This window comes from Agelaius phoeniceus, chromosome 5, assembly GCF_051311805.1.
Source record: "Agelaius phoeniceus isolate bAgePho1 chromosome 5, bAgePho1.hap1, whole genome shotgun sequence".
NCBI classification, from domain to species: domain Eukaryota; kingdom Metazoa; phylum Chordata; class Aves; order Passeriformes; family Icteridae; genus Agelaius; species Agelaius phoeniceus.
In genome coordinates this window covers 67,919,206-67,943,628 of record NC_135269.1, presented here as the reverse complement: position 1 = coordinate 67,943,628, position 24,423 = coordinate 67,919,206, and the positions used below count along the sequence as shown (strand labels likewise).

The window sequence follows — 24,423 nt, the reverse complement described above, 5'->3', positions numbered from 1 at the left end:
GTGGGAACTGTTTTTTTCTGAGGGAGCTTAAATATCTGCTGGACTGCTGCTGAATGGTGCATGCAAGAAAAGGGTGTGAGCCACTTTTTTATTTCTTGCTTAATCTTCTTTGCAACCACTGAACACAGTTCTGATCTGTGCCTTTTGAAGCAAAGCACTGGGAGGTTTAAGGCAACCTTCTGTGCCCAGTAAACTGCACAGCTTGGAGATAGAGACTGTGAAAGTGCAAAGCCATGCACATTTAGAGGGACCATTTCATTTCCTCTGACATTGTAATGGAGACTGCAACTGTCATTTTAACCATTAAGAGAAAAGCCTGGTGTCACTGTGGGATGTCCAATAAATATAAAAAATTGTAATTAAAAAAAAAAATTAGACCCTTATAGCTGCTCACATTTCATGTAGTGCTAAAGAGCACTAGAAAGATCTAGAAAGATCTCCTGAAGAAGAGCTCTGAATTATTGTGGTTTTAATATATTAACTCTGTAGTTGCCCCATCAAGAAAAGTGACTTCAGAACATGGGGAAACTCTAGAAGAGCCTTCAAAAATTTATTTCTTTACTGTTTTTCCTTTGGATTCATAACTAAATTAGCCTTTGGGGTTCAATCTGTATATATAAGGTTTATACTCTTGCAACAAAAATATATTGGGCTGTTTCACTACAAAGAGATCACTAGATCTATAGTTTTGCAAATTGCTTAGGCAAGGAAGATTTTGGGACCTATCTTAATTACTACCATCTCCCCTTACAAAAAAAGATTCCCCTCCAACTGTAAAAGTGGATGGAATTATTTTCTCTGCTGTAAATGATAAAATATTATGTTGAGAATTGTTCCATACCCTAAGTTCCATCTACAGATGTGGAATTTTGCAGTTTCTATCTCAGCTGAAGCAAACAGGGTATGAACTAACCAGTTACATTTCATGCAGAAAATTTGTATATTGGATATAAATTTTATAACTGGACAAGAAGACTGTGGAATAAGATGGGCATCTGGTCAAGTCTAAGACAATGAAGCCTCTTAAGGCTTCTTGCTGGTTTTGAAGGTCTTACATATGGGTGAGAAATGAGAAATGGAGCTATCCAGCTGTTTTCCTGATTCTTGGATAAGGTCTAGGCCAATTTTCTGGGAAGGGAAACAAGGACAAATCTGGCATGTATTTTAAGGTCTGTGTACATAGGTAATGGTAATGTATTTAATTGTACTTTAATGTGACGTACCACTACATTAGCCCACTCTCACTCTCTCGCTCTCAGCTTCCCTCAAACAAATTGCACACCCACAAAAGGGTTTCAGACAAGTAAATTGGACGAAAAGTCACATATTTGGAAAATAGCTGTTGTTTAGGACCAGCACAAGAAGATTTAATATTAGCATGGTATTTTCTCAGTGCATAACCAGCTTGTAGAACTGTCTAAAGCCTTGCTTTTGCTGCAGCACTGAAATAAAAGGGAACATTTTCCACTGGAAAATTGGCCCAGTGCGACGTTTTGTCTATGTAAGATCATGCAGTGCTGGCATTTGAAATGGTGATAATTTTATGCCTAAAAAAATGAGTAATTGTACCATGGAGAACTCGATTCTGATAGATCCTTAGCTCACACTCCATCGTCTGCTTTTTCACATTCTTTTGTGTGTGATCAGGGGGGCACCGCATCCGCCAGCGACGCGCTTGCGTACGGAGCTGTGGATGTGTGTCTGCACTCCTATAAAACACAAGCACTACAAAGGCATCTTAAAAATTTTATAGCTTTTTAAAACACAAACTAAGTTTTCCTCCCCTTGTGTCTTTCAGAGAGACTGCCACAGAGTTATCTGGAACATTACCAAGGTAAGCAAGTTGCTCTAAACCGCATCTGTGTGTCAATGTCTGGAAGGTGCTGAAAGAGGCACGACCTTTGGAGGCAGAACATGATCCTTTTCCTAGGGAAAACTGCTGGGATACTGAGAACTGAGGGTGCAGAGAGGAGAACGCTCCCTGCATGCCACAGACAGACAAATGACACTGAAATACTGGCACAGCCAAGCCCACACAGCTTAAAGCGACGGGTTGAAGTTGCTTTGAGGCTCAGCACAGTTGTGCACCTGATGAGAAAAATCCCAGCTGTGGCTTCCTTCCAGCTGTGCAATTATACCCATGGCAGGTGGTCTGGCTTTTGCTTTACATCTCACCTGAGGGATGAGAGGAGGGAAACTTGGAGGTAGGAGGAAAAAAAAAAAAAGCTGTTATCTTAAGGCATTTTCATTTGGAAAGCAGGAAAGCAGCTTAGACCAAATTCTTCTATGCTGAGAAACCTTTTCATAAAATAATAGAAGTAGACAAGACTCCCAGGCTGTGATAGAGGTTTTTGAAAAGAGACTTGTCTACATATTGTTAGAGAATGCAATAAAATGCTGTAATCATGCAGATAGAGAAAAGGGTGGAGAGAAGGGAAACAAAAAAATCTGATATGGTAATCTGTCAGCGATGCCTGGTGAGTTAAAAAAAGATGCTCTCAGTCCTCTTGTACCTTCTGCCACTGGTTTTGCTCTTGAAGTGCAAGGGGTTTTAGTGGGGTTATGCTTTTGGGGGTTTTTGCTATCCTCTGATTAAAGCAGTGTTGTAGTTCAAACAACACACAATGTAAAAGGAATATTTCAAGAGGAAGGACAGTTTTCTTTAAGCATGATAATATGTGCAAGATGCTTCTGATTCTAAGGCAGAGAAAAAATATCCACCTTTCTTTAGAGGGTGTGTGGTGTATATTTGTTGACTTTTTTATATTGATAAGCTGTAAAAAAGTATATTTTCACTACATATGGTGAGTTTTCCCTGTGCAGTGTACCCCTTTGTTCTGTGCATACAAATTTATGCCATTTATATGATTTGTTCATTTAATGCATGCATTTCTTTTTATGGCTTACTGTCACTTGGCCTCCGTGGTTGTGCAAGCAAATATTCTTGTGAAATTTTGGCATGTGTTTGAAGAGCTGACCAGTGATCAGGCCTACCAGACACCAAAGATTTTGTTCATCTTTCTTGCAAAATAATTGCATTTCTTCATACACACACACATACCAAAAAAAGAAAAAAAAAATCCTGTTTCACGGCACATGGTGAGGTATTATAGGACTAATATACTGGAAACATGGAGTCCTTACACTGCAGAAATGAATTCCACTTCAAATTAAAGTTAAAATGAGACACATAAGTGCTTGAATAAACATCCCGTTTCGTACTTGCCATTAATGATTGTCTAAATGTGCTTTTTGAATTATTACCACAAGGCTTTAATTTCAACTGCAGTAAGATGTCACAAGTAAAATCAGATTATACCAGCAATGTGCACAAGGCATTGTAATTGTGTTATAAATATTAAACCAAATGATCTTGTCATGGTTTAAAACAAATGTTTCCAGCTAGGCACAGGTTGGCCTGTCCTCCAGTCTTCTCCAGGATTCACCTGTTCCTGAATTTCTCTAAGCAAACAGCTCCTTGGGGTTTTTAATCTTATGTTGTGATGTAGTAATCTAATATTTTTTGTTCTTCTTTCAAACGTCAAGTGACTCATTTTGCTATTATTAATTCATAAGAGTGAAATAGTCTAATTTCCCCACATCTTCTTCCACCTTCACCCTGAAACCACTTTACAACGTATAAAATTTCAGGTGTTGCACCTTGAAATGACAAAATTAATAACCACTTTCCCATCATTGCTGGGATTCCCATTGCTGTATTTTGGCCAGTGGGGCACAGCAAGTCCCCTGTAACACCAGAAACCCAACTCTCCATTGTCCAGGCAAACACAGTGCCTTTTCCCACAGCACTGATTACTCTTGGATATATTTGTGGCCAGGATTGATCAAATCATTTTCATGCACTTGCAAACCTGATGAAAGGGTTTTCACTGCAAGTGGAGTAAGTGTGAACAGATGTTTCTGTACTTGGAATATTTTGTCTGGCTGTCAAGAAAGTTTAGGCACTGCTGGCCTTAATTATTTATTACTGTTGTTGTTGTCATTTAAAAAAAAGGCTCAAAAGCCCCTTCTGATTTTTTCATAGTTCAATTAAAGAGGTGGAATTAGGGATTCACTCCCATAAAGACCTGTAATTAGTCAGAAGTACAGAGGAGTATATTTTGAATATTTTCTCATCTCAGTAGTAACCAAGAGAGGTTACATATGCGCATTTTTTTTTGAAAAAACCCAATATAACAAAGTGTCTTGGTAAATGTGGCTTTTTAATATATTCATTTTCCATTAAATACTGCTGATGGTTCTCTAATGATTACATTTAAAGGAAGAAGAAATCACCCTTCCTCTTGCCACTGAAGTATGTGTATCACTGATAGGCAAAAATAGAAAAATGTGAGTTGGTGGACATCATTTAGTAGGAAAGATAATAGATTAACTTTGCCTGTAGAAAGATATAAAAATATTCAGTACAATTATATTGTGTCAGTTCCAATTTACCAGTTATTTCTGATGATTTCAGGAAGCTCAGGCTAGAGAATGAATTGAAAATTCAGACTTTAAATGTGATAAAGAAGCTTTACAATTTTTATATTAAATGACATTATTATAGCTATGAATGTATATTGTTTTTCCGAAGAAAGGCTTTCTGTGTGCAACAGCACATCAAAGAAGAGATCTTCACAAGGAAAACTTTACAATAATATTAAGTTGTTCATTGCATGACCTATTTAAAGTACTCAGATACTTCTTGTTGTAGACTACATAATTAAATTTTAAATGGAACATGATAAAGAAATTATACTGGTGATCTCTAGAGATTTGAATACCCTATTTGGATCTTTACAAGAGTGTAGCGAAGGCATACTTTTAAAATTTAATAAAGGTCTGGCCTATTTTTTTTTCCCTTTTAGATGCTCTATAGCTGCTATGGCAGCTGTGTTTCAAATGTGTTTGCTCTCAACATTACATAGTCAGTACCTGCAATAACTGAGCAAACTAAAAGTATTACAAAAAATACAGTTTACCTTGAGAAATTCACCATTTATAAAATAAAAAAAAGGCAATTAATGAACGGAGATAAACTTCTGAAATCTTGGGGAAGCTAAGCTTGTAACCAGCCTTTCCTGGGCCAGCCCCTGAGCTGAGCAGTGGAGGGGAGCAGGGAATGAATGGAGTCCTGGAGCACAGTGTGAAGCCCTATGGGCATGAGGGAGATGATGTTTGGAGCTTAAAGAAGAAAACACTCAGCTTCAGTTTCAAAGGAATGATTTCAGTCTCTAGCCACTTCTGTTTGTTTCTGTGAAAGTTACTTTATATTTAAAGAAGAACAAATATTTTAAATATAGGCTAACTGCATGGATTATTTATTTGCTTAATACTAGGTTAGTATTAACAGAAAGAAAATCTGGGCTACTTTTCCACTTGTATGTACTGGTTCAATTTTTCATTTCACTCAAGGGGGTACTAAAGTTTAAACGGCCACTTCTTCCTCTAAGCTGTTAAAATAAGGGGGAAAAGTCAAGCTAATAATTTGCATTTATATTTTTAATGGAAAACTTTGTAGAAATATCACTGAATCACCTGCTTAAATCTTGAGCAAAACTCAGGGAATCTTATATTTTGAGGTGAAGGCCATCTTAAAATTGTCATTTAGAAATTTCTTAAGAAGTGTGGGAGGAAATCTGCAGTGGATACATTGGTGTTAAAACAATCATGTTCAAAATGGAAATGTAAATCTTTGGCTTGTTCTTGAATTTTAGTCATCAACAAACTTAATATATTTTAAACCTGTGGTCTGGAGTAGGGCAGAAACTTTGGTCCTCTTGAGTTGGGGTTTTATTCCCCACCATTCCATAAAATTCTTTGATAATGTCTCAGTTCCATTTACTGCAGAGACTTCTGTTCTCAGGTATCTACAGCATTTTGAAAATAGAATTTAAGTACTGAAGTCACTTTGGTGCTTTTGAAAAATGTTAACCTGCAACTTCACCATTATTGAAACCTAATGCAACTAAGCTTTTATCTAAAGCAAAAAGAAGAATTGACAACCCACCATATGACAAGCAAAATGAAATCTCTTGATCACTATCTGTCAGCAGTCTTTCTAATACCATTGTGTTAGGGAATGATATGTCTTCCAAGAAGCTCAGTACACAAGGTTTTGAATCATTTCTGTCTTGACAGCCTAACACAAGTAACTACTTGTAAGTGCTTGGATGAATTATAAAATCTATGTGGCTCTGTAGAGTGAGTTAATAAAACATCTATGAGCATTTTAATTACTATGAAATGAAAAGGATTTTTTCCTGACAGTAATAGGGGCATGGTCTAAAGACCAACCTGACATCTCAGCTGCTGTCTTCACTGGCTTTGCACAGACGGTGGGAGCTGGGGTTGCCTTCTGTGTTTGCACTTTTGGTTCCCTCCCAGCTGAGATATTCTGGCAAGCAACTTCTCTCCCTCTGAGAACACCAGGTCATACCTTTCACCCCTCATGTTTTCATGTCCTCTCATGTCACCACTGCTGCTTTGCCAGTTATGTCAGGCTTGAATGCCCACCCGCCTACGCCAGGCATGTCTCTGCCAAACTGTGACAGAATTTTCCATACCCTCACATAACATTTACTGAAGCATTTTTCTCCCCTAAATAAAGCAGGTATTTGGCATAGTCCATTTGTGATCCTCTCTTCTAATGGAGAACTTTTGCTTTCCAGCTTTGAACAAATCCTTTCTCAAAACTCACTCTTGTTTTAGAGGCATATAAATAATTGGTCAAGAAAACATTGCTCATCCCAGATGGCAGGCAGTGCTAGCTGATAATATTAAAATATCTTGAATGTCAAACTATATGCAGCAATCCAGAGCTGGTTTTTGGAAATTATATCAGCTTCTATCTTTTCCTAAACCTCATCATTAAAAAGAAAAGAAGAAGATTCCAGCCCTCGATATTTAAATGTTCTCAAGTCAACTGTCTTAAAGAGCAGATTTTCCATAATTTGGATGCCTGCTATTTTCTACAGAAACTACTCATTTCAAAATGAGACTTGAATTTAACTAATCACTCCTTTATTAAAAAAAAAAGTAAAAGAATCTGATGTTTGACCTCTCCCTTTGCCTCAGATGCTCATTTTGAAGAGTTACATCTTTCATCTAACCTTTGAGCTGCTTTTCTGTACTGGAAGCAAGACTGCCTGTACCCCATTGTATCTGCTGTAGAGGAATGTCCTGATGGTGCTTGGTTTTGAGGCACTGGAATATAAATTACTTTGAGATGGTAACAAGTTTGATGCTATTATAAGCAAATCTGGAGGTTTTGAGGAAATAATACATGAGGTCTCCTCACTACTCTGATTTTTATTTTTCCTAAGTAAAGCTTCAGTATCCTAAAAATGCAACATGGAGCTATTCCTTGTAGTAGCTGTCAGCACATCTCTTTTTGTTGTTGTTTTACAGCCATTTTGAAATATGTTTTTTACAGCTAATGATAATCTTAAAACACACTTATGTGCAATCTGATCCCTTTCTAAGAGATATTTTTAAAATCTTAAGAGGAGCCTAAGGAGCATAGAGGTGATTATCCATATGTGCTTACTGATGACTCTCATTCAAAAATTAGGAAGATACCAGTGGCAGGATACATATTGCCTAAATTTAGCTATCACAAAAGTCCTCTGTCAAAAGAACCAGGGGAGGAATGGAGAAAAATGGGTGCCTCATCTCAGGGCAAGGTGAATAACCTTGGGAATTGTTTTTCTTTCTTCATTGCCTGAAAATGGAGCCTGGGGGAATAGGCACAGACTAAATGTTTCACCTGATGATAGTTTTAATTTAAGGTGAGCAGCCAGACTTTTATAAGTGTTAAAGTGCAAGTGACGTAAGCTGATGCCTGCTGGAGTTTTGAGGACATTGGCAAGCTTAACCTCAAAAAAACTTTCAATATTTCTTACTTAAGTCCTAAATATAGATCCTGGGAAGGAGGGGGGAAAGTCAGACAGAAATCATTGTTGGACTTGATACAGCTCTGACCCAGAATGCAGGAACTCTTCTCACAGTGCAGAGCCCTCAGAAATCACAGCAGCCCTGAAAGGGTTCACAATTACACATAGCCTTTGAATCTTAAAACTGAGTGTAAGTGATTTTACTCAGAGTCCTGGTTTGGAACCCACAACCATTCTTCCCCAGCAACTGTAGGCATCTCTCAAAAACGTTAATGAATTTGACAGGAGATTTTTATCTTAAAAGTCTGGTAAAGCTTTTGTTTTTATTCCCTATTGTGAAGATCTAAAACTAGAGACATATTCCCTTCTCTTTTTTTTTTTTCTTCTGCTATTCACCTTAACCAGACTTCCAAGCACCTTTTTAACTTGTTTTACAAAGCATTGCTAAACGTGCCCAATGAGGATAACGTGCAGTAGAAGTGAAAGGCCTTAGATCTCTTAATTTCCATTCCTGAAGGTGAATTCCAAGATCACAATTATTTTTATTTATACAGTGCCTAAAGAGTTCCTAAATACTTTATGGAACAAATAGAAGACCTCTTGTAAAAAGCACGCATTCCTATAATCTAATTTTAGTCTCAAATCAGGCAGTATGAATGCTAAGCAGCAGGGCTTGAAGAAACACAGAAGGTATATGAGGGCCACACTAACAGGATTGAGCAGTTATTTAGGTTCATTATCTGTCCCACTTAACAGAACTGCTGGTTTAAGTTAAATTTACATCGGCCTGTGGAGAACATTTGACTGAAGCAAGAATAGTATTTCTTGGGTTTGATCAAAAAATAAGCCTTTCAAAAGGAGTTTGAATTAAGAGAGAGAAAGACAACATTGCAGGTGGATTTGAGATGCCAGTCCAGTGTAAGAAGTACCAAATGAAACCAACTTAAAATACTAAACATGATTTCCCTTCCTCACTTCATTTCCCAGCTCAATCAAAATACTTGTGTTCCAAGTTAGTGCTTTGTACGTATCCTTTGCTTAAGTGTATCTTTAGCCCTCAAAACCATCAAAATGATGTTATTTAGAAATTCAGTGCAAAAGATGAAACTTGTGGGAATAACTCCAGACATAAATATGCATTTCTGGGGAAAGGAGAAGCGTTCACACATCAGGTTCTGCAGAAGCAAACCAGCAACGGAAGTGGAGATTTGTTAACATGACAGAGAAGCTCTATCTTAGTACCTTTGCTGTAGCATGAACAAGGCATGTGTCATACATTATATAATATAGAGTATTATATCATGTGTTTTATAAATAGTTAGGAGTGAACTCATATGCAGAATTCTCAGCACCATCCTTGCCATTGGTCCCAGAAGAGCAGCAGCAAGAGACATGGATGGAGCAACGTCAGGAAACCCACACTGCTCTCCCTAAGACAGCAGAGACTCTGGTTTAAAGCTCTCTTCAACATTCTCTGCCTTCTGAGCATTGCTTTTATTTATGAAATCACCGCTATTGTAGCATTTACAAAAATTGCGACTATTTGAATGTTTCCAAAAGATTTGCTATATACTAAAAGCAAATCTTAGACAATTCTCGGAAAATTATTGAAAGAGCTTAAAAAAAATAATCCTAACATATTCCCTGGTGTTCAAGGTTAACACTTTATACTTCATCTACATTATATTAAAAACATTTTTACTGGAGTCCATAAATGTTACACATTTTTAAAAGGCAACGAGCGCAGCGGGAATAGAAATGTTGCATAAAGCCAGACACGAGACCTGCAAGCAGTAAGTGCTGCCTGTTGTTTTTTTATTTGTTGAGGGTGCTGACTTGAGATTGCTTCTGTGAGGTCAGAAGCAGATGAGATACCCATTTTTCTGGTTATATCTTGTCATTGGAAGCAGGCAGCCCCTAAAGTTTTCCTGTGGTCAGCAGGAGACCCTGAGCCCCAAACTCCCATGCTGGGAGCAGCGTCTCACCGCGGTAATTCTCTTACTGGCGGGGAGGCTTTGCCAGTTTGGAGCCTCAGAGGACCTACCCCACTTTCCTGTGTACATCCTCCCAGAGCATTTTGCAAGTTGTGCCCTACACAGCATTTCTACAGCAGCAAAGAGCCAGAGTGGTGCTTCTCATCTCCAGGCTGTAATGGAAAATATTTTTCATCCGGACCCTTTGGAACTTTTAGAGCTCCCGCACAGTTTTTTGCAGGGAATGTTTAAGGCTCTGCAAAGCTGTGATGTAAACTGGGTGCAAATCATGGCTTTTTGCTGTAACCTAACCTTAATGAATGCCCATGGAGAAAGAAAGAGGGAAAACAAGACTAAGCTTTACCTGACACAAAAAAAAACCCCAACCCTAAAAGCAGAGATCTTTCAGCCCCTTCTGTATATTTTGCTTCTGAACTTTTAGATACAAATGCCACAATGGCTCACATGCTTAATTTTGGAGAACAGTCCTGCTGATATCAAAGTGATTGCACAAGTCAGTGCAATTTCAGCATGAGTATTGCTGCTTACTCATTGCTGTGAGATGAATATCCTCTGATTTGATCCCAGCATTGCCACTAAGACTGTAGACAGCTCTACTTGATCAAGAAAGAAGAATAAACACATAACAACTCAGTTTTGGTAGCATCCTCTTGAAACATGAGCTGAGAATCATAAACTGGAAACTTAAAAGAAGGCCCTAAATGGCTCCAATACTATTTAGAGGCATAGTTTTGGCTAATTGAAAATGCTGGACAATTGCAGGTGCCACTGACTTTGGTTCAAAGGATAAATGTTCTTTTCTGAACAAGGCTATTAACTCAAGATCTTAAAAGGTGTCTGTGACATTTAGAAAACTTTCTGTGCTTGAAGCTCAGGAGCTCATCTTTTAACTAGGTGTTCAAAATTTCATTTCTTTTTTAAGCTTTTTTGTTGGGGGATACAGATGCACCTGCGCTGATGTGCTCATGGATGCCAAAGGAACTGTGGCTTGTTGCTGGCAGATTTCATTCCAGGATTGCTTGGAGCAGTAAGCAGAAGTTCCTGCAACTATAAAGTTTCATTTAACAAAAATGAAATATTATTATTCATGTCATGAGTAATTGAATCCCCAGATGTTCTCATTTTCTATCAATGGCTGGAGACAATATGACTCTAGATAGGCTGTGACAACATGAATTGATTTCTTTCTCTTTTTTCTTTTATTTTTTTCCCTTTTTTTTATTTCAAACCTGCAGAGTAACTATGAGTTTGTTTTTTTTTTTTAGCTGATTGCTTGGATCTGACATTACAGGCTGTGCAGCTGTAAAAAAGACCTTCTCATTTTCATTGAGAATAAGTAAAATAAAATATCACAGAAATAGCATTGCTCTTCCCTGGTCCTGCCCCTATTTATTTCTGCAGAGATAACAGGGACAGAGCAATTGAATTCGGAAAGACGTCTGCAAGAAGAGATGGTTGCTGCTAACACTGAATATTCAGAATGTAATAATAAAAGTAATCGGGTTACTAAAAAGCCACCTGTTACTTTTTTTCTTGTTTTTCTCTAAAGCATAGAGTTTACTTTTTTGTCTCTGAATTTATAGCAGAAATGGGAAGTCCAACTCCTTAGAAACCTTATTATATGCAAGGTAGTAATTCCTTGTTAAAGTAGGAAAAGAAACCACACTCACTAACATTTCTAATGCTGCTAAAGATGAATGTTTGCACAAAGGAACAAAGGTAGAAAAACTTTAAGTGCTTGTTAAGGCATGCTCACACAGTGCATACGAGCAGTAAGTTCTGTTTTGCTGAACTGTGAAATTGCCATGAGTAATTTCTCTAATAACAGAACAGATATTGCCCCTGTGACCCCAGAGAAGCCCTGGGCTCAGTGCTGCAGCCAGTCCTGCTATCAGCAGAAACTTGTGCAACCAAAGCATGGGCTGCAAGCTGAGCACTAGAAAATAAAAGAAACTTGGTGGATAACTTGTAAATGTTCTGGCTGATTTAAAAGTTCAGAAAATGATTAATGATGAAGGTACTTTATTTATTGATTTTCCCCCATGACCTATTCTTCAGAGGAGCTGAACTATTATGTCCAGAGCTGTGTTTGACAGCTGCCTCCTATTTCCAAAGACAGTATTCATTCCACTATGAATGGAATGTACAGCAGCAGAAACTTTTAATTGGCGTTTCTTGTTAGCTTTCTCCTATAGAAATGATGTAGTGCTGATGCTTTCCCTCTGTGTTATGGAGAATGCCTCTGGAAATAACAGTTCTGTAGCTGGAGCAGGAAAAAAAACCCCAGAGAATCCCTTGGGATAATGCAGCACATGCAGAAATAGGAAAAGAAATCATATGAGAAAAACATTCAGTTAAAGCAGCAACTTATGTCTCCTCTTTCAAAACTTGCAAGGTGAAAAAGAGCAATGTGGTTTAAAGGGGATATTGATTTGGTGGAGCTATGCATGAACTCGTGCCACAACCCCAGTACTTCTCCAGTCTCTGAACCTCTCAGAATTAATGCAGGGGTTTTAGACTGATTGCTTGAAGTCTTTCTGTAAAAAAAACCCCATGTCTGATGAATGGCAAGGACTTGAGGAGATTAAAAAAAAAGAATTAAAAGTTTCTTTAAAGAACTGAGAAAACCTTTGTCAGCTGTACTTCCTTGTAGTGCTGTATAGTTAGAGCAAGGCAGCCAGAGACGCAACCTCATTTCTTCTGCCTTCCATTTTGTCTTGTGAGTGATTGACTTCCTTCAGCAGCTCCATCAGGTAATGTGACATAAATGGGAAAAAAATTCCCACCCTGAATTCATCTTTCTGTGCCAGGGACATAGCAGGCATTTTTAGTTACTCATTTGAAAAAGAATTCTAAGCTCAGGCAGATGTTGAAAGTCTGGCATGAGAATTTGGTTGCTGCTCTCTAGGAGGTTTTCAATTTTTTATCTGAAGTAGGTGCTATTTTATTAGCTTGTGCTGTGGGGCTTTGTTAATGGTTCTGGATAACAGAAAACATGGGGCAGGAGCTGGTTATCTTCACAGCAGTGTAAGAGGTGTTGTTCAGGAGAAAGGCAGTGGTTTGTCTCTTCATCTGGAGTTATCTGGCATCTGCAGCGTAAAACAGGCTGGCAAAGTTGAGAAAAGCAGTCTTGGAAAGAAATATCTGAAGAAAACATTCCTAACTCCATCCCAAACCTCTTTTCAGAGAATAAGGCAATGCTTTCCATCCTTGTTTTCTGTGATTTTATGGTCTTTATAACTCCTTCTATTCTACCTTTTCAAGAGATAGGAATGTCCAGTCTTCTTCTGACTTTCAGCTGTGATGCTTTCTTTGGATTAATCGAAAAATCAAAAAACATATTTCCTTTCATAAATGTAGTTTTGTATTAATTTAATTCTGTAAGACAAAGCACAGATTTAGAATTGTGTCTAGAGTCCACAAAAGCAATAAATAAGGAAATAAGTACTACCAATAAATAAGGAAAGGCCACAAATTCTCCCCCCTGCCCCATATTCTACATTCATCAAAGCTGGTCTCTTCTGACCTTCTAGAGGCTTATAGGATTTATGGTCTCTATAAATCTTATGGTGAAGCATCAAGTCTAAGATGAGAAAAATCACTCTAATATGAGAAAAAGACACACAAGACAAAACAAAAAGCCCCAAACCTCCATCAAAGCCATCTTTGATAATATTCTGCTGTGTGAGAACATCTCAGAGTAACTAGAGACACTTGCACAGGATTTTCCTCTGTCCAGTACTGCCAGTGCAACACTCACCAGTGGGCTGCTGCTCTCAGCATCAATGCATCAGTCATCACTTGCTTCTCACACCAGGATTTTTAGACTTCATTGCATGTAGAAATTCTCAAAATGTGCTTTCCTAAAAAAATCTGCTTCATCACCCATCTCTTTTACCAGTCTTTCCTGATTGAAAAAAAAAATTAAAAGAAAAGAAAAAAGGGCTTTTATCACACATCCCATATGTTCTTTATGGTGCTGAGACTTGATAACTAAGATATGATTTTACAATGAAAAATCCCCCAAGGAAGTATGCAGATGTACTGTGGAAAGATACTGACACTGTGTGCTTTATTTGTAGGAAAGGTATGAACACTTTCTCCTCTTCTTTTTAATGGCAAAGAATATTAAAATAAAAAATAGGCTTGTGTCTCTTGTGGAACTCCTGAGGATACGTCCAAGTGGTGGAAAAGCTACATACATGGTTAAAATGGTACTCTACAATCCATTCCCCTGATATTTGGTAAAGATGACTATCATTGATGATATCACTATCTCTTTTTTTTTTTCCCCAGTTAAATCTGTAACCTTTTGAATTTGAAATGAGGGCTGCAGCTAGGGAAATTCAGCAAGATGCTAGCAAAGGGGGCTATTGATGGCATGCTCCATACTGGAAAGCTGTCTTGTTATTGAATGCAAATATGACTTAGATATGTAAATTACATTCAAGATTTCATCAGTAAGCCTTTAATATATCTAGAAAGTATCTTAAAGCATTTAAATAAAATGTTAATTGAAAGTATGGAATAGTGTTAGCAAGCTCTTTCAAAGAAAGCTTCAATTCAAGGCACATAACAAGGAAGCAAGTGCTCTGATCTAGTCAAACAGAACCTCCCATGGTAAAAACCTATAATTGTTTTAAAGTTCTCCAAAAACCTACATCCCTGTTCTCATCTCATCCCACACACTGTGATATTCCTTATGTTCCTCACTCTCCTCTCTCAAAGCTGACTTTCTTTGTAGCCTTCTCCCACTCCCAGCGTGCTGCCTTCTCTCACCTCCCACGCCTGGAGCTGCCTCCTGCTGCCCATACAACAAGCACTTTTCTACACATCCCAGCCCTTTTCCTTTCCTTGAGCTTGTCTATGTCTCATTCCTTGCAAAACCATCAGGATGTCTTGCCCTGCATCAGAATCTGGAGGGTGAACTCAGGAGAGCTCGGTAGTAAGCCAAGCGGTGAATTTAGATCTTCTGAGAGGGATCATCAGATGGAGCAAATGACTGATCTTCATATTTAAAAATAAAACCACTTATTTTAAAGGCTGAAGAGAGAGGGATTGAGTTAGACTGCATCCCTCTGGTGCTCATGGAAATGCTTGTACAAGCAGCAGGGCAGTTGAGCTGTGTTGGCTTTAACCAGCTCAGGTCAAATTCATCAACAAAAGCTTTAAATTAAAGCCCTAAGAGCTAAAAGTGTGGGAACACAAGCACGAGCATCTCTTGCTGCAGCTCTGCTTTTGATTGTCATTCCTTACCTGCTCATTAAGCAGAAGGATTTTGGAAGTATTTGCTAAGTTACCTTCCTGTCTGCAGATGGTCTGCAACAGTGACAGCAGCTGTTCCAAAAACAAGCAGTGAAGGGAGGTATTATTGCTCTTTAGCTATGTTTACAAATTTGTAACAAGACTATTATTTAAAGTGTGGGTTTTTGTGTCTGCACACAATATGTTATTACTGAAATGTTGCTGGATTGGTGGAGGGCATCAAAGGGATGTGGTACAGAGAGATTTCTCTGCTTTGGCTTGGTTTCTTTCTTCCAGGGCTTGTGTGGATCTTGTAGGTTTAGGCAGAGGCTGCACAGATTAATGTTATAATTGTGCTCCCATGACCAGGGAGCTGGGGAGAAGGGCAGCCACATGACACTGCTCAGCTGATGGGAGTTTGCTGGGGAAGAGCTCAAGTTCAGGAAACAGAATTCTACACTGAAAGACAAAAAAGAAATAGAAATAAAGCGCATCTAATCCTTGCATGTTGGATGCACTTCTGATGCTAGAGAAAAATTGCCAGCTGGGAATGATTTTGCAGTCTATTTTCACACATCCCCACATCCACAGACCAAAGGGACCCAGCCTGCTGTGTCTTAGGGAGGCTGCTGGAGGACACTGGGATGCTTCTGCAGCATCAGCCTGGACAGGGTGTGCTGCTTTTACCATGATGCCTCGTGGTTATGACCCAAATGCAAAATCCATGCAGAAAGGACCTTGTTCTTGAAGGTCAGGACCCAAACCATAAATGAGGAGTTAAAACTAAAGTCCTCATCATGCTTTTCTGGTAGAAGCTTCTCATTTTCAGCATATCTTTTCTGTTGTCCTTTACATAAAATGGTTGCTTTGAAGATGTTTTTTGCTTTGCAATTTAACTACGAATGGAGGTTTCTGACTGGGTTTTTCTATGGGAGGTATACACACACAAAAAAAACACCTAAAAAGGATGGGAAATGCATGTAATAAAAAATTTATATATAAATTCTAAACTTTCTGGTATGGAAGTGAAAATGCAAACAGCCTCATTTCCGTTGGAAACGTTGAGTTTCTGTGTGGTTCCCCACTTGCATGATTCATAACTGGTGTTTGTGTTATGCCTACTTGGCTTTGAAGCAAGCCAAGCTTGAGCTCTCCACCTTCTCAGGTGAAGGGATTCATCCCACAGTTCCATATTGGAGAGATATGAATCATTCCTGTCTGTCTTCACTGCTGACTCAAAGGGAACTTATGCATCAGGGTCCATGTTGAAGCCAAGTGGAGTTAAGGAGAAAAGTTTCACTTTTGTCTTTGCCATTGTTTCAGTGAGACTGAGATTACAGTTTTCATTTTCTTGAAACAATACATCAATGAAGTGATGAACATGACCCATTGTGTGGTAACATTTGGCAAACCATTTGGCAAAAGTAAGGCATATGAATTGAAGGCTGTGGTAGTATGAGAGTGTGTCGTGTCGTTTTGAGCATTCGTTATTAATAAAATACATAATTACCTTTCTTGGAGTATTTATCATACTGCTTGTATGTTAGGAAGCAGAACCAGAAAAATGTGTTTAAGAATTGCACCTTGCTGAACTGGTTTAATTAAAGGTCAGTAAAATGCAAATAGGAGAAAAAGATGATGCAGGTGGTTTGAATTTTTTTAGATTGCATATGAATACAGAAAGTTCTTTAATGTAAAACTGAAGGTTGTACTGGGGTTTACTGGAAGAGGAAGGTGCATATATTGTAGGTATTTCCTGTTAGGGGAGATAGAAGAAAAGATCATCTTTCTCTTTAAAGCCAAAATTCTGGTATTTGCAAGACTGCTCCCTCAAATAATGTAGCCAACAACTGCTCCGAGTAAGATTTCCCCTCTTCCAGTCTGCTGTCATTCCTCTAACCTTTGAATACACCTGTGTAATCAAATCAGAAAGTAAAGGTCTATCATTTACTTCTCTTAATACCCTTGGACAGATTGCTGTCTCATTAGAAAGACTCGACAAAGTAATTCAAGAACTGTAAGGCGCTAATAAGACGCTGTCTTTAAAAATGGATTGGCTGAGTAGAAAGTCTGGCAGGTCCCCAGGATGAATATCTGGCCACAGGCTGGAATTATTTCTCTGCTAATCTCCTTGGTGTGTTCAGAGGATCTATTTGCATCTTGAGAAGTGGGAGGTTTGGAGGCTGCTGACCCATGAAGAGCTCCCATCTGTGGATCCAGTCTGCAGCGATGCCAGGCTGAAGATTGAGTGTTTTCTGCAGCTCCAGCCCATGGGCCAGGGCAGCACCTCTGATCAGAGGCTTATTCAGAATATGTCCAGCCCTGAACTGTATTTACTTTTCATTAGGGTGATGTATATGATTAATGTAGCTTTGTTTGCTGTGCTGAAGTGAGCTGTCAGAGCTTAGCCCTGTAATTTTTATTTTTTTTTTCCTAAGCAGCCTTGGGAGAGGAGTCATTGGATTTTGGAAAGAGAATGGCAAAGAGAGAGCTGAGAAAATCAGAAACTCTGCACCTCACTGAGAAGTGACTGGGCACAGCTCTTTAAAACACAGGGTTTGCAGTTGTACAAAATTGATCTGGAAGAGATGCAAATTCCATATGGACTAAATTCAGATTTAGATTTAAAATGCTACTCACATGGGCACCAGCTAATACACCAGCCAAATTCACTCCATTATTAAGTTAAGAGGCTATGAGGTGACCCTCATGAAATGTATTAACATAATGTCAATAATGAGTCTTTTTATAGGAAGGTGTTGAGGAAATGCAAGCAGAGTTTGTAACATGGTACCACGCTTCCAGCCTGGCTCGATTCTCGGTTCACAAAGCTTTATGTCACAGATCCATCTGTTCCCGGGAGATGGGTGTGAGTTGATGCCATTTTCATGGGCTACTTTGTTTCTAGCTTGGAGCTTTCTGAATTCTCTGGAAGTTGCCTGAGACTTGGTATTTGTTGCCTGGGGCTCACTGTTGCCAAGGCATTCAGCATGGAGCAGAGATTGCCTTCACAGGCTGGGTGGGACCTTTACTTAACTCTATCAAGGCTCATTAAAGCTTCAAATCTCTGAATGCACTTTAAAAATTGAGTGACAGGAACTTCTGGGAAAGTTTTGTTGAGAAGCCTGGCATAACCGAGTAATTATAATATAGCAGTACTTCATGTGCAACTTGATTGTCACAGCCTGTGTCAAGAGAACACATAATTTCTGAAGGATAAGACCATATGTTCCAAAAAGAGCTTTCAGAATGTGAGATACTTGTTTTGGAAGTTATTTTTTTGCTCTTCATAAAAAAAAAAAAAAAAAAAAAACCAAGAAAACCCAAAAACCCCTGTGTTATGAAATGAGATTAAAAAAAAATCCCCCACACTTAATTAAACTGATCCTTTGAGAAGAAGTCCCAAACCTGTAGGATAGGCATGTTCTGAGGTTACTGATTTACTTCTGGGTGCATCTGAAAAAAAAAAATGTTGCAAAAATAGTTGAAATGACAGAGTTATCCTAAATATGAGGATGCTTTCCCACTTATACAGTCTAATGCACCGGTTGAGGACCTCTTGGCACATAATGACAATCACCTTGCTGGGGATAATTGGCCCCTAAAACAAGGCATGGACAGGAGAGTCCACCAAATGTCCAGACAGATTTGTGTGTAGGAAATGGAAATGTTACACGCTGTGGTTTACATCAGCATCGAATATAAATGGAGGTGACTTCAGTGTCTTCCATTTTAAGCTGTATCTAAATCACCTGTAGTGTCCTGAAAACTTTTTTTTCTTTGTGAATGCAATGCAGAGAGGTGATCGGGCATCGCTGGTGTTTAAAAGTCAGAGCTGAACCTGAGCTGACATTTCTGAGGATGCAAGACTTACACAGAATTCTGCCCCAGCAGGAAGGAATAATATTGACTAACAAGATTTCAGCCTGCTTTTGGAGACCCTGAATGTACACTGTGCTTATATTTTTAGCATGAAGATTTTATTTTCATTGCAATATTCTAATAGTGGGATGGTGAAAACTTACAAGAGTCAGGTTGGGTTGGGAGATTTTATTCCAGTGAGGGACAAGCACACAGGCAAAAGTGATTTATGTCCCAAGAGACTGTAATATGTAATTACAAGTACAACTTGATTGGCTAATTAAGATTCTCCATGTATGGTTTCCAAATAGATTTTTTTTCTGCATTTTATATCGAAGAAATGGCCAAACTTAGCTTACTTTGCCTGGGAGAAGTTTTACTTATATAGATGCTAAAAAATGGGATAAAATCATTCTTGTAGATATTTGCTTGTTCTACCTGTGAGACAGTCAGGTCATTGTAGCTTGGCATAGTCAACCTCTTCATTTTAATGTTAACTTTCTTTAAATTAGGGCACCATATTACAAAGTCTACCTGTTAATTTACCCACTTTCAACACTTGGAATTTTCTAAATTATTAATGTATGTTAAATTTTACTTTTTTCCCTTAATGTTGCATATTTCAAATACCATCTCATCTCCAGATTGCTAGTGAATATTTATTAAACAGACCTGCTGAAATAGGTCTGTGTTGGTTTGACATTGTTTCAGACTTGAAATATTTGCTGACCCATGGTTCCCATGGAGTATTGATTGAGACATTCCATAAATCTGAACACCATGTTGTATCTGCATATTTGATACCAGTTCTGCAGATGTGCTCATCTGGAATAGCTGCTCAGTGCTTCTTTTATGGTTATTAGAGAAAAGAAGGCATTTTCCCAAAACTTTTTCCAAGGAAGACATTTAAAATAGGTTACATGGATTATTTCTTGCACAATGGAGAAAAGGTCTAAAGTCATGTGAAGCAACTTGCATCTCAACTCTTTATGAGAAGGTAAAAAACCAAATAATTCCTTAAACCCTTTCCATTATGCTGTCTCACAGAATAATATCTAATAGACTGACACATGCTAAAAAAATCACCCATTTTCCATGATTTGTCAAGTTAATTAGACAGATTCTGCCTATGTTCATTTTATGTTCCAAATCCTAGTGATTTGGTTGGCTGGGTTTTGGCAGGGCAACTTGCAGAGCCTGCAGGAAACCACCTGGTCTGCAAAGGCTGCACTGCCTGGCATTAAGAACAAACCAATTCTGCAGAGCAGAGCCTCCATCAGGCAGATCCCTGGTAAATTCTGATGGGTAAGCAGCAAGAGGAATTCCAGAAGTGATGTGAGCTGCCTCTGCTTAACAAAATACCCACCCTTTCCCCAGTTTTAGCTTGTCCCAGTTCTCATTTCCTAATCTACTCAAACCACAAGAGAACTGTTTAGCTAATGAATGATTGAAAAGTATGAACACCGAATTCAATAAGTCAAAAAGAAAACAAACATAAAACCCCACAGAGATAACAAAATGTATGCTTAAATGCATCATTCAATTACTCTACTCACTCTTTGCTTCCCATTACACCCTCCTTTGTCAGTACACTGTGTATCTAAATGGCAATCTCTCTGTGACAAGGAATTTCTCTGCATGCCTTTACCTGCTGGTGCAGAACACTGTTGGTACTTTGCAAAATCAAACAATAAAAAGAATTGATTGCAAGCAACGTAGGACTTGCATGATGGCTACTGAAGCTTCTCAGGATTTTCCCTAAGAAGTACTGATACAGCCACCAAAGTCTGCAGATCTGAGCTTCTCTGGTCTTTACAAACAAAGCAGTTTCAGGTAACTGCTGTTAAAAAAATTTAGTTCCTTAAGTCTCCAAGGGGGATACAAGCCACAGAAGGATTGTGATTGATACAGCATTATTCTTTGTTTTTTCCTAGAGGATAAGTCAGCCAGGAATCATGTTGCTATTATTTGCTGAAAATTGTTTGTCCCCCAGGATGTGTGTTGTATCAGATTTTTCATCCAAGATTTTCTTTCTCGAAAGTTCCTTGAAAGTTGGTTCATCAACTTGGCACAAATGGAGCAAACTCCCCTCAAAAGGGAGTCTGGAACTAGATGATTTTAGGTTTTAGATCCCTTCCAACCTAAGGCATTCTACGTTTCTTTTCAGCTCAAAGACCACCCCATTGTTAAATACAGAAGTTCTCTTCCCTCAGAGAATGGAGCCATCTCCTTTGTCTTGCACCATTCTTAGGAGGTCTTTCTTAACTGCCTGTAATGCAAATAATTCAAAGGCAGAGCTAACATTTGTAATATTAGACTGCATGCCATCAATGCTTCTTGGGTTCTCAAAATCCTCATTTTCAATGTACTAGCATCTGAAAATGATTGTATGATCCTCTAGAGACTTTGCTTGGATATTGCAAGCAGATGTCAGAACAAAAAAAAAAAGAAAATGGATAGTGGTATTGATGAGTCCCATCATAAAAAGATAAAATAAAAATGTCATTACCTTTGCATTGCTGTGTAGCTTAAGATGATGAAATGCTGCAGTTATTATGGAAGAAAAGGTCTTTTTGCATCCTCCAGCTATAGTCTATTGCACAAGATTAACACCGAGAGTCTTTGCTAATTAGTTTTTATGGTCAAACAGTTTTCATGAAGTTGGTTTCAAAGAAATCAAAATTAAACTCTTCATAGCTCTGAAAGGCAGAATTATGGAATATGAATGCATAGATAATCTTTACAAGCTAGAGGAAAATGATCATTGAGCAACTAAAGCTATAAAAAAGACCCGGCAATATCTCAGGTATTGCAATATAGTCTGTTTGGGTAAATGATGACACTAGGAATTTTGGAAATGCAGTTAAATCAGGTTGAGTGATACACAGGGTTATAATTTGTCAGCATGCCCTGATAGAAAGCTTCACTCTTTACTCATCTTTGTAAAATTAAAATGTATAAGAATAAGATGTGGTGGACTGAATTTATCCCATCAGAACTGCCACAAATCAAAATGCATAATTTTCCCCTCCACCATTTTTCCTTAGTTCCTTTTCACATTGTTTTGTTAGTTTGCTTTACCTTCAAAATAAGCCACGTACTGGCTTCATCCCATAGCATTAGTCCACCTTCTATTTGAAAGTGTAATGACAAAACCAAAATGTGGTGTTGCTTTTCTAAGTCAAACCACCTTAATTTACCTGTGTGTTTGTGCAGATAAGCTTTACTAAACTGTGGCCCAGTAAATATCCTCCCTCCAGTGAGCCTGTAGCAATTACATTTCACAGACAGAAAGGGAAGCACTGGATTTAGTACAGTTTTCAAAACAACTTGTGTTTATAGCAGAAAAAACATTTAAGCATTTAGGGGCTCGTATCCTAGTCACTACCAATAAATTTCTGGCTCCCAGAAGATTTAGCAACTTAAGTACTCCTGAAAAATCTATCCTTTGTTCACAGGCACTTATAGCTGAGTCAAAAGCATTTAATTCTTTTACAGAAGAAAAGGGGAGGTCTTAACTTTATTGGGGGCTACATTTGGAATGAAGACCACCCTTTATAGTGGATAGTGGAGACAAAAGCATACAAATCCAAAAGAACTAGATATCTTAACTGTTTCATGAATTAGCTTTGCCCCATTTCAGTACCACTGATCCCTTGGACAGATGAGAACTTTACCTCATAATAAATAACTATGAAACATCAGAGACATGCACAAAGGAAGTTCTCACAGGCTGGCTTTGTTCAGGATGGTTACATGGAGACACGTTGTTTTTCTGATTGTACTGTGAAGCCCTACAAAAGAGATGTTTGCAGTTCTGACAAGGTTTGCATATCTGAGGTTCCTCATACACTGCTTTCTTTGGTCCCATTGTTAATGTTTGCATAATTAAATATTGGGATGAAGCTGGGGATTATTCTGTCTTAGTCTAGTTTATTACAGCTCTAAGAACCTGCAAAAACCTAGAGTTGTCCTAAAGTAGTACAGGGTGACCATGAGATACTTTAAATGGAATCTTAACCTCTTGTGCCAGGATTTGTTTTTTGTTGTTGTTGTTGTTGTTGTTTCTTTGGGACTTTTACCTAGTCTTACAAATTCCCAGCATCATTGTTAAGAAATTAACACACATCTAATAGTAGAATCTTACCCCTTCAGAGACATATCTGACCAAAGGCATTCAAGGTAACCAGGTCTATAGGCTATTCATGGTTTCAAAGTCTTATCAGCTCCATTTCAAACCAGGTATATTCTCTCCCAGGCAATCTCAACAGCCTGCTGAGATCTTCTTCTTTTTTTTTTTTTTTAAGATTGATGACGTAGGCCAAATAAATATAAAACTTGATTTTGAGATACATCACTTCAACCCCTGTGCTCAAAGCCAGGTTGGATGGGGTGTTGAACAGGTGTCCCTGCCCGTGGAAGGGGATTGGAACAAGATGATCTTTAAGGTCCCTTCTAACTCAAAATTTTCTATGATTCTATGATCCCAAAAATGCTCCAATGACTGTCGTTTTCTATTCAAGACAGCACTATCCAGTAATAAATTCATCTATTAGCACACCAGATTAAAGGATGTGAAACCTTGAAGTGCAACAAGAGGTAATTTAACAAGAGGTTAAATTATGGAGTGACCCAGATACACCCCATTAATTAAAGAAAAAAACCCAAACATATTTCAAGTGTTTGGAAAAGTTTCTTTAGTTGTCATAAAATTGTTCAACAGACTCAATACAAGAAAAGGGGCTGGCACCATTAAATCATTAAGAGAAAACACTTCTTATTTGCAAGTTACGATTAATTTTTTCTGAAGCTTAAATGCAATAAACCCCCGTTGTGTGGCAGAGACTGTGACATTCTGTTACAGGTTAATTTCTTTCCTTGCAAATTAGAAAATAGTGTGACTTGCAAAACAGGAGAGAGAAGGGGGAAATATGCCAGCAGCTGTGCTTAGACTTTTTGCCTTTTGGCTTCTTCTTTCATTTTCTAGTCTGCTGCATTTCTTCTTTCAGTGATTTGTATGCTAGATGCCAATTTGAATTTCCAGTGCATTTAGCATCCTACAACACCAGGGAATTTAAAAGACAATTAAGAATATACAGGGCATTAAAAAAACAAAAAGATCTATTTTTCAACAGTCCTTTCTATCTTTTTACCTCTCTGTGATCACAGTGATAGCAGAATCCAGTAAACCATTACCACAAAGAGCCAGTCACACGTTTATTTTGCAAAGGTGTGTTTATAGTGGGAACTAGATGGGGCTGGCTCATCGCTTGCAATCTGTGGAGGGCTCTTTCACAGATCAACAGACTATAAGATTGTTTTCCTGGATATGAGCCACTGATGGACCCATACAGGCTAGTAAGAGTCATGTAAGAGTCTTTTATCCTGTCTCAGCAGGGACATCTTCCCCATGGGCTTCACGAGAGAGT

General features: G+C 38.3%; 1 protein-coding gene across 3 annotated transcripts in view; it reads left to right on the top strand.

Moving 5' to 3' along the window:
* CELF2 (CUGBP Elav-like family member 2) overlaps positions 1–24,423 on the top strand; it is a 549,110-nt gene that overhangs the window by 239,005 nt on the left and 285,682 nt on the right. For all 3 annotated transcript variants that reach the window (XM_077179252.1, XM_077179251.1, XM_077179244.1), the window contains one exon: positions 1,799–1,834. Coding sequence is in view for 1 of the 3 variants with exons in the window: in XM_077179244.1 (XP_077035359.1) it covers positions 1,799–1,834 (36 nt within the window). In the remaining 2 variants the exon portion in view is untranslated. The remainder of the gene's footprint in view (positions 1–1,798; positions 1,835–24,423) is intronic.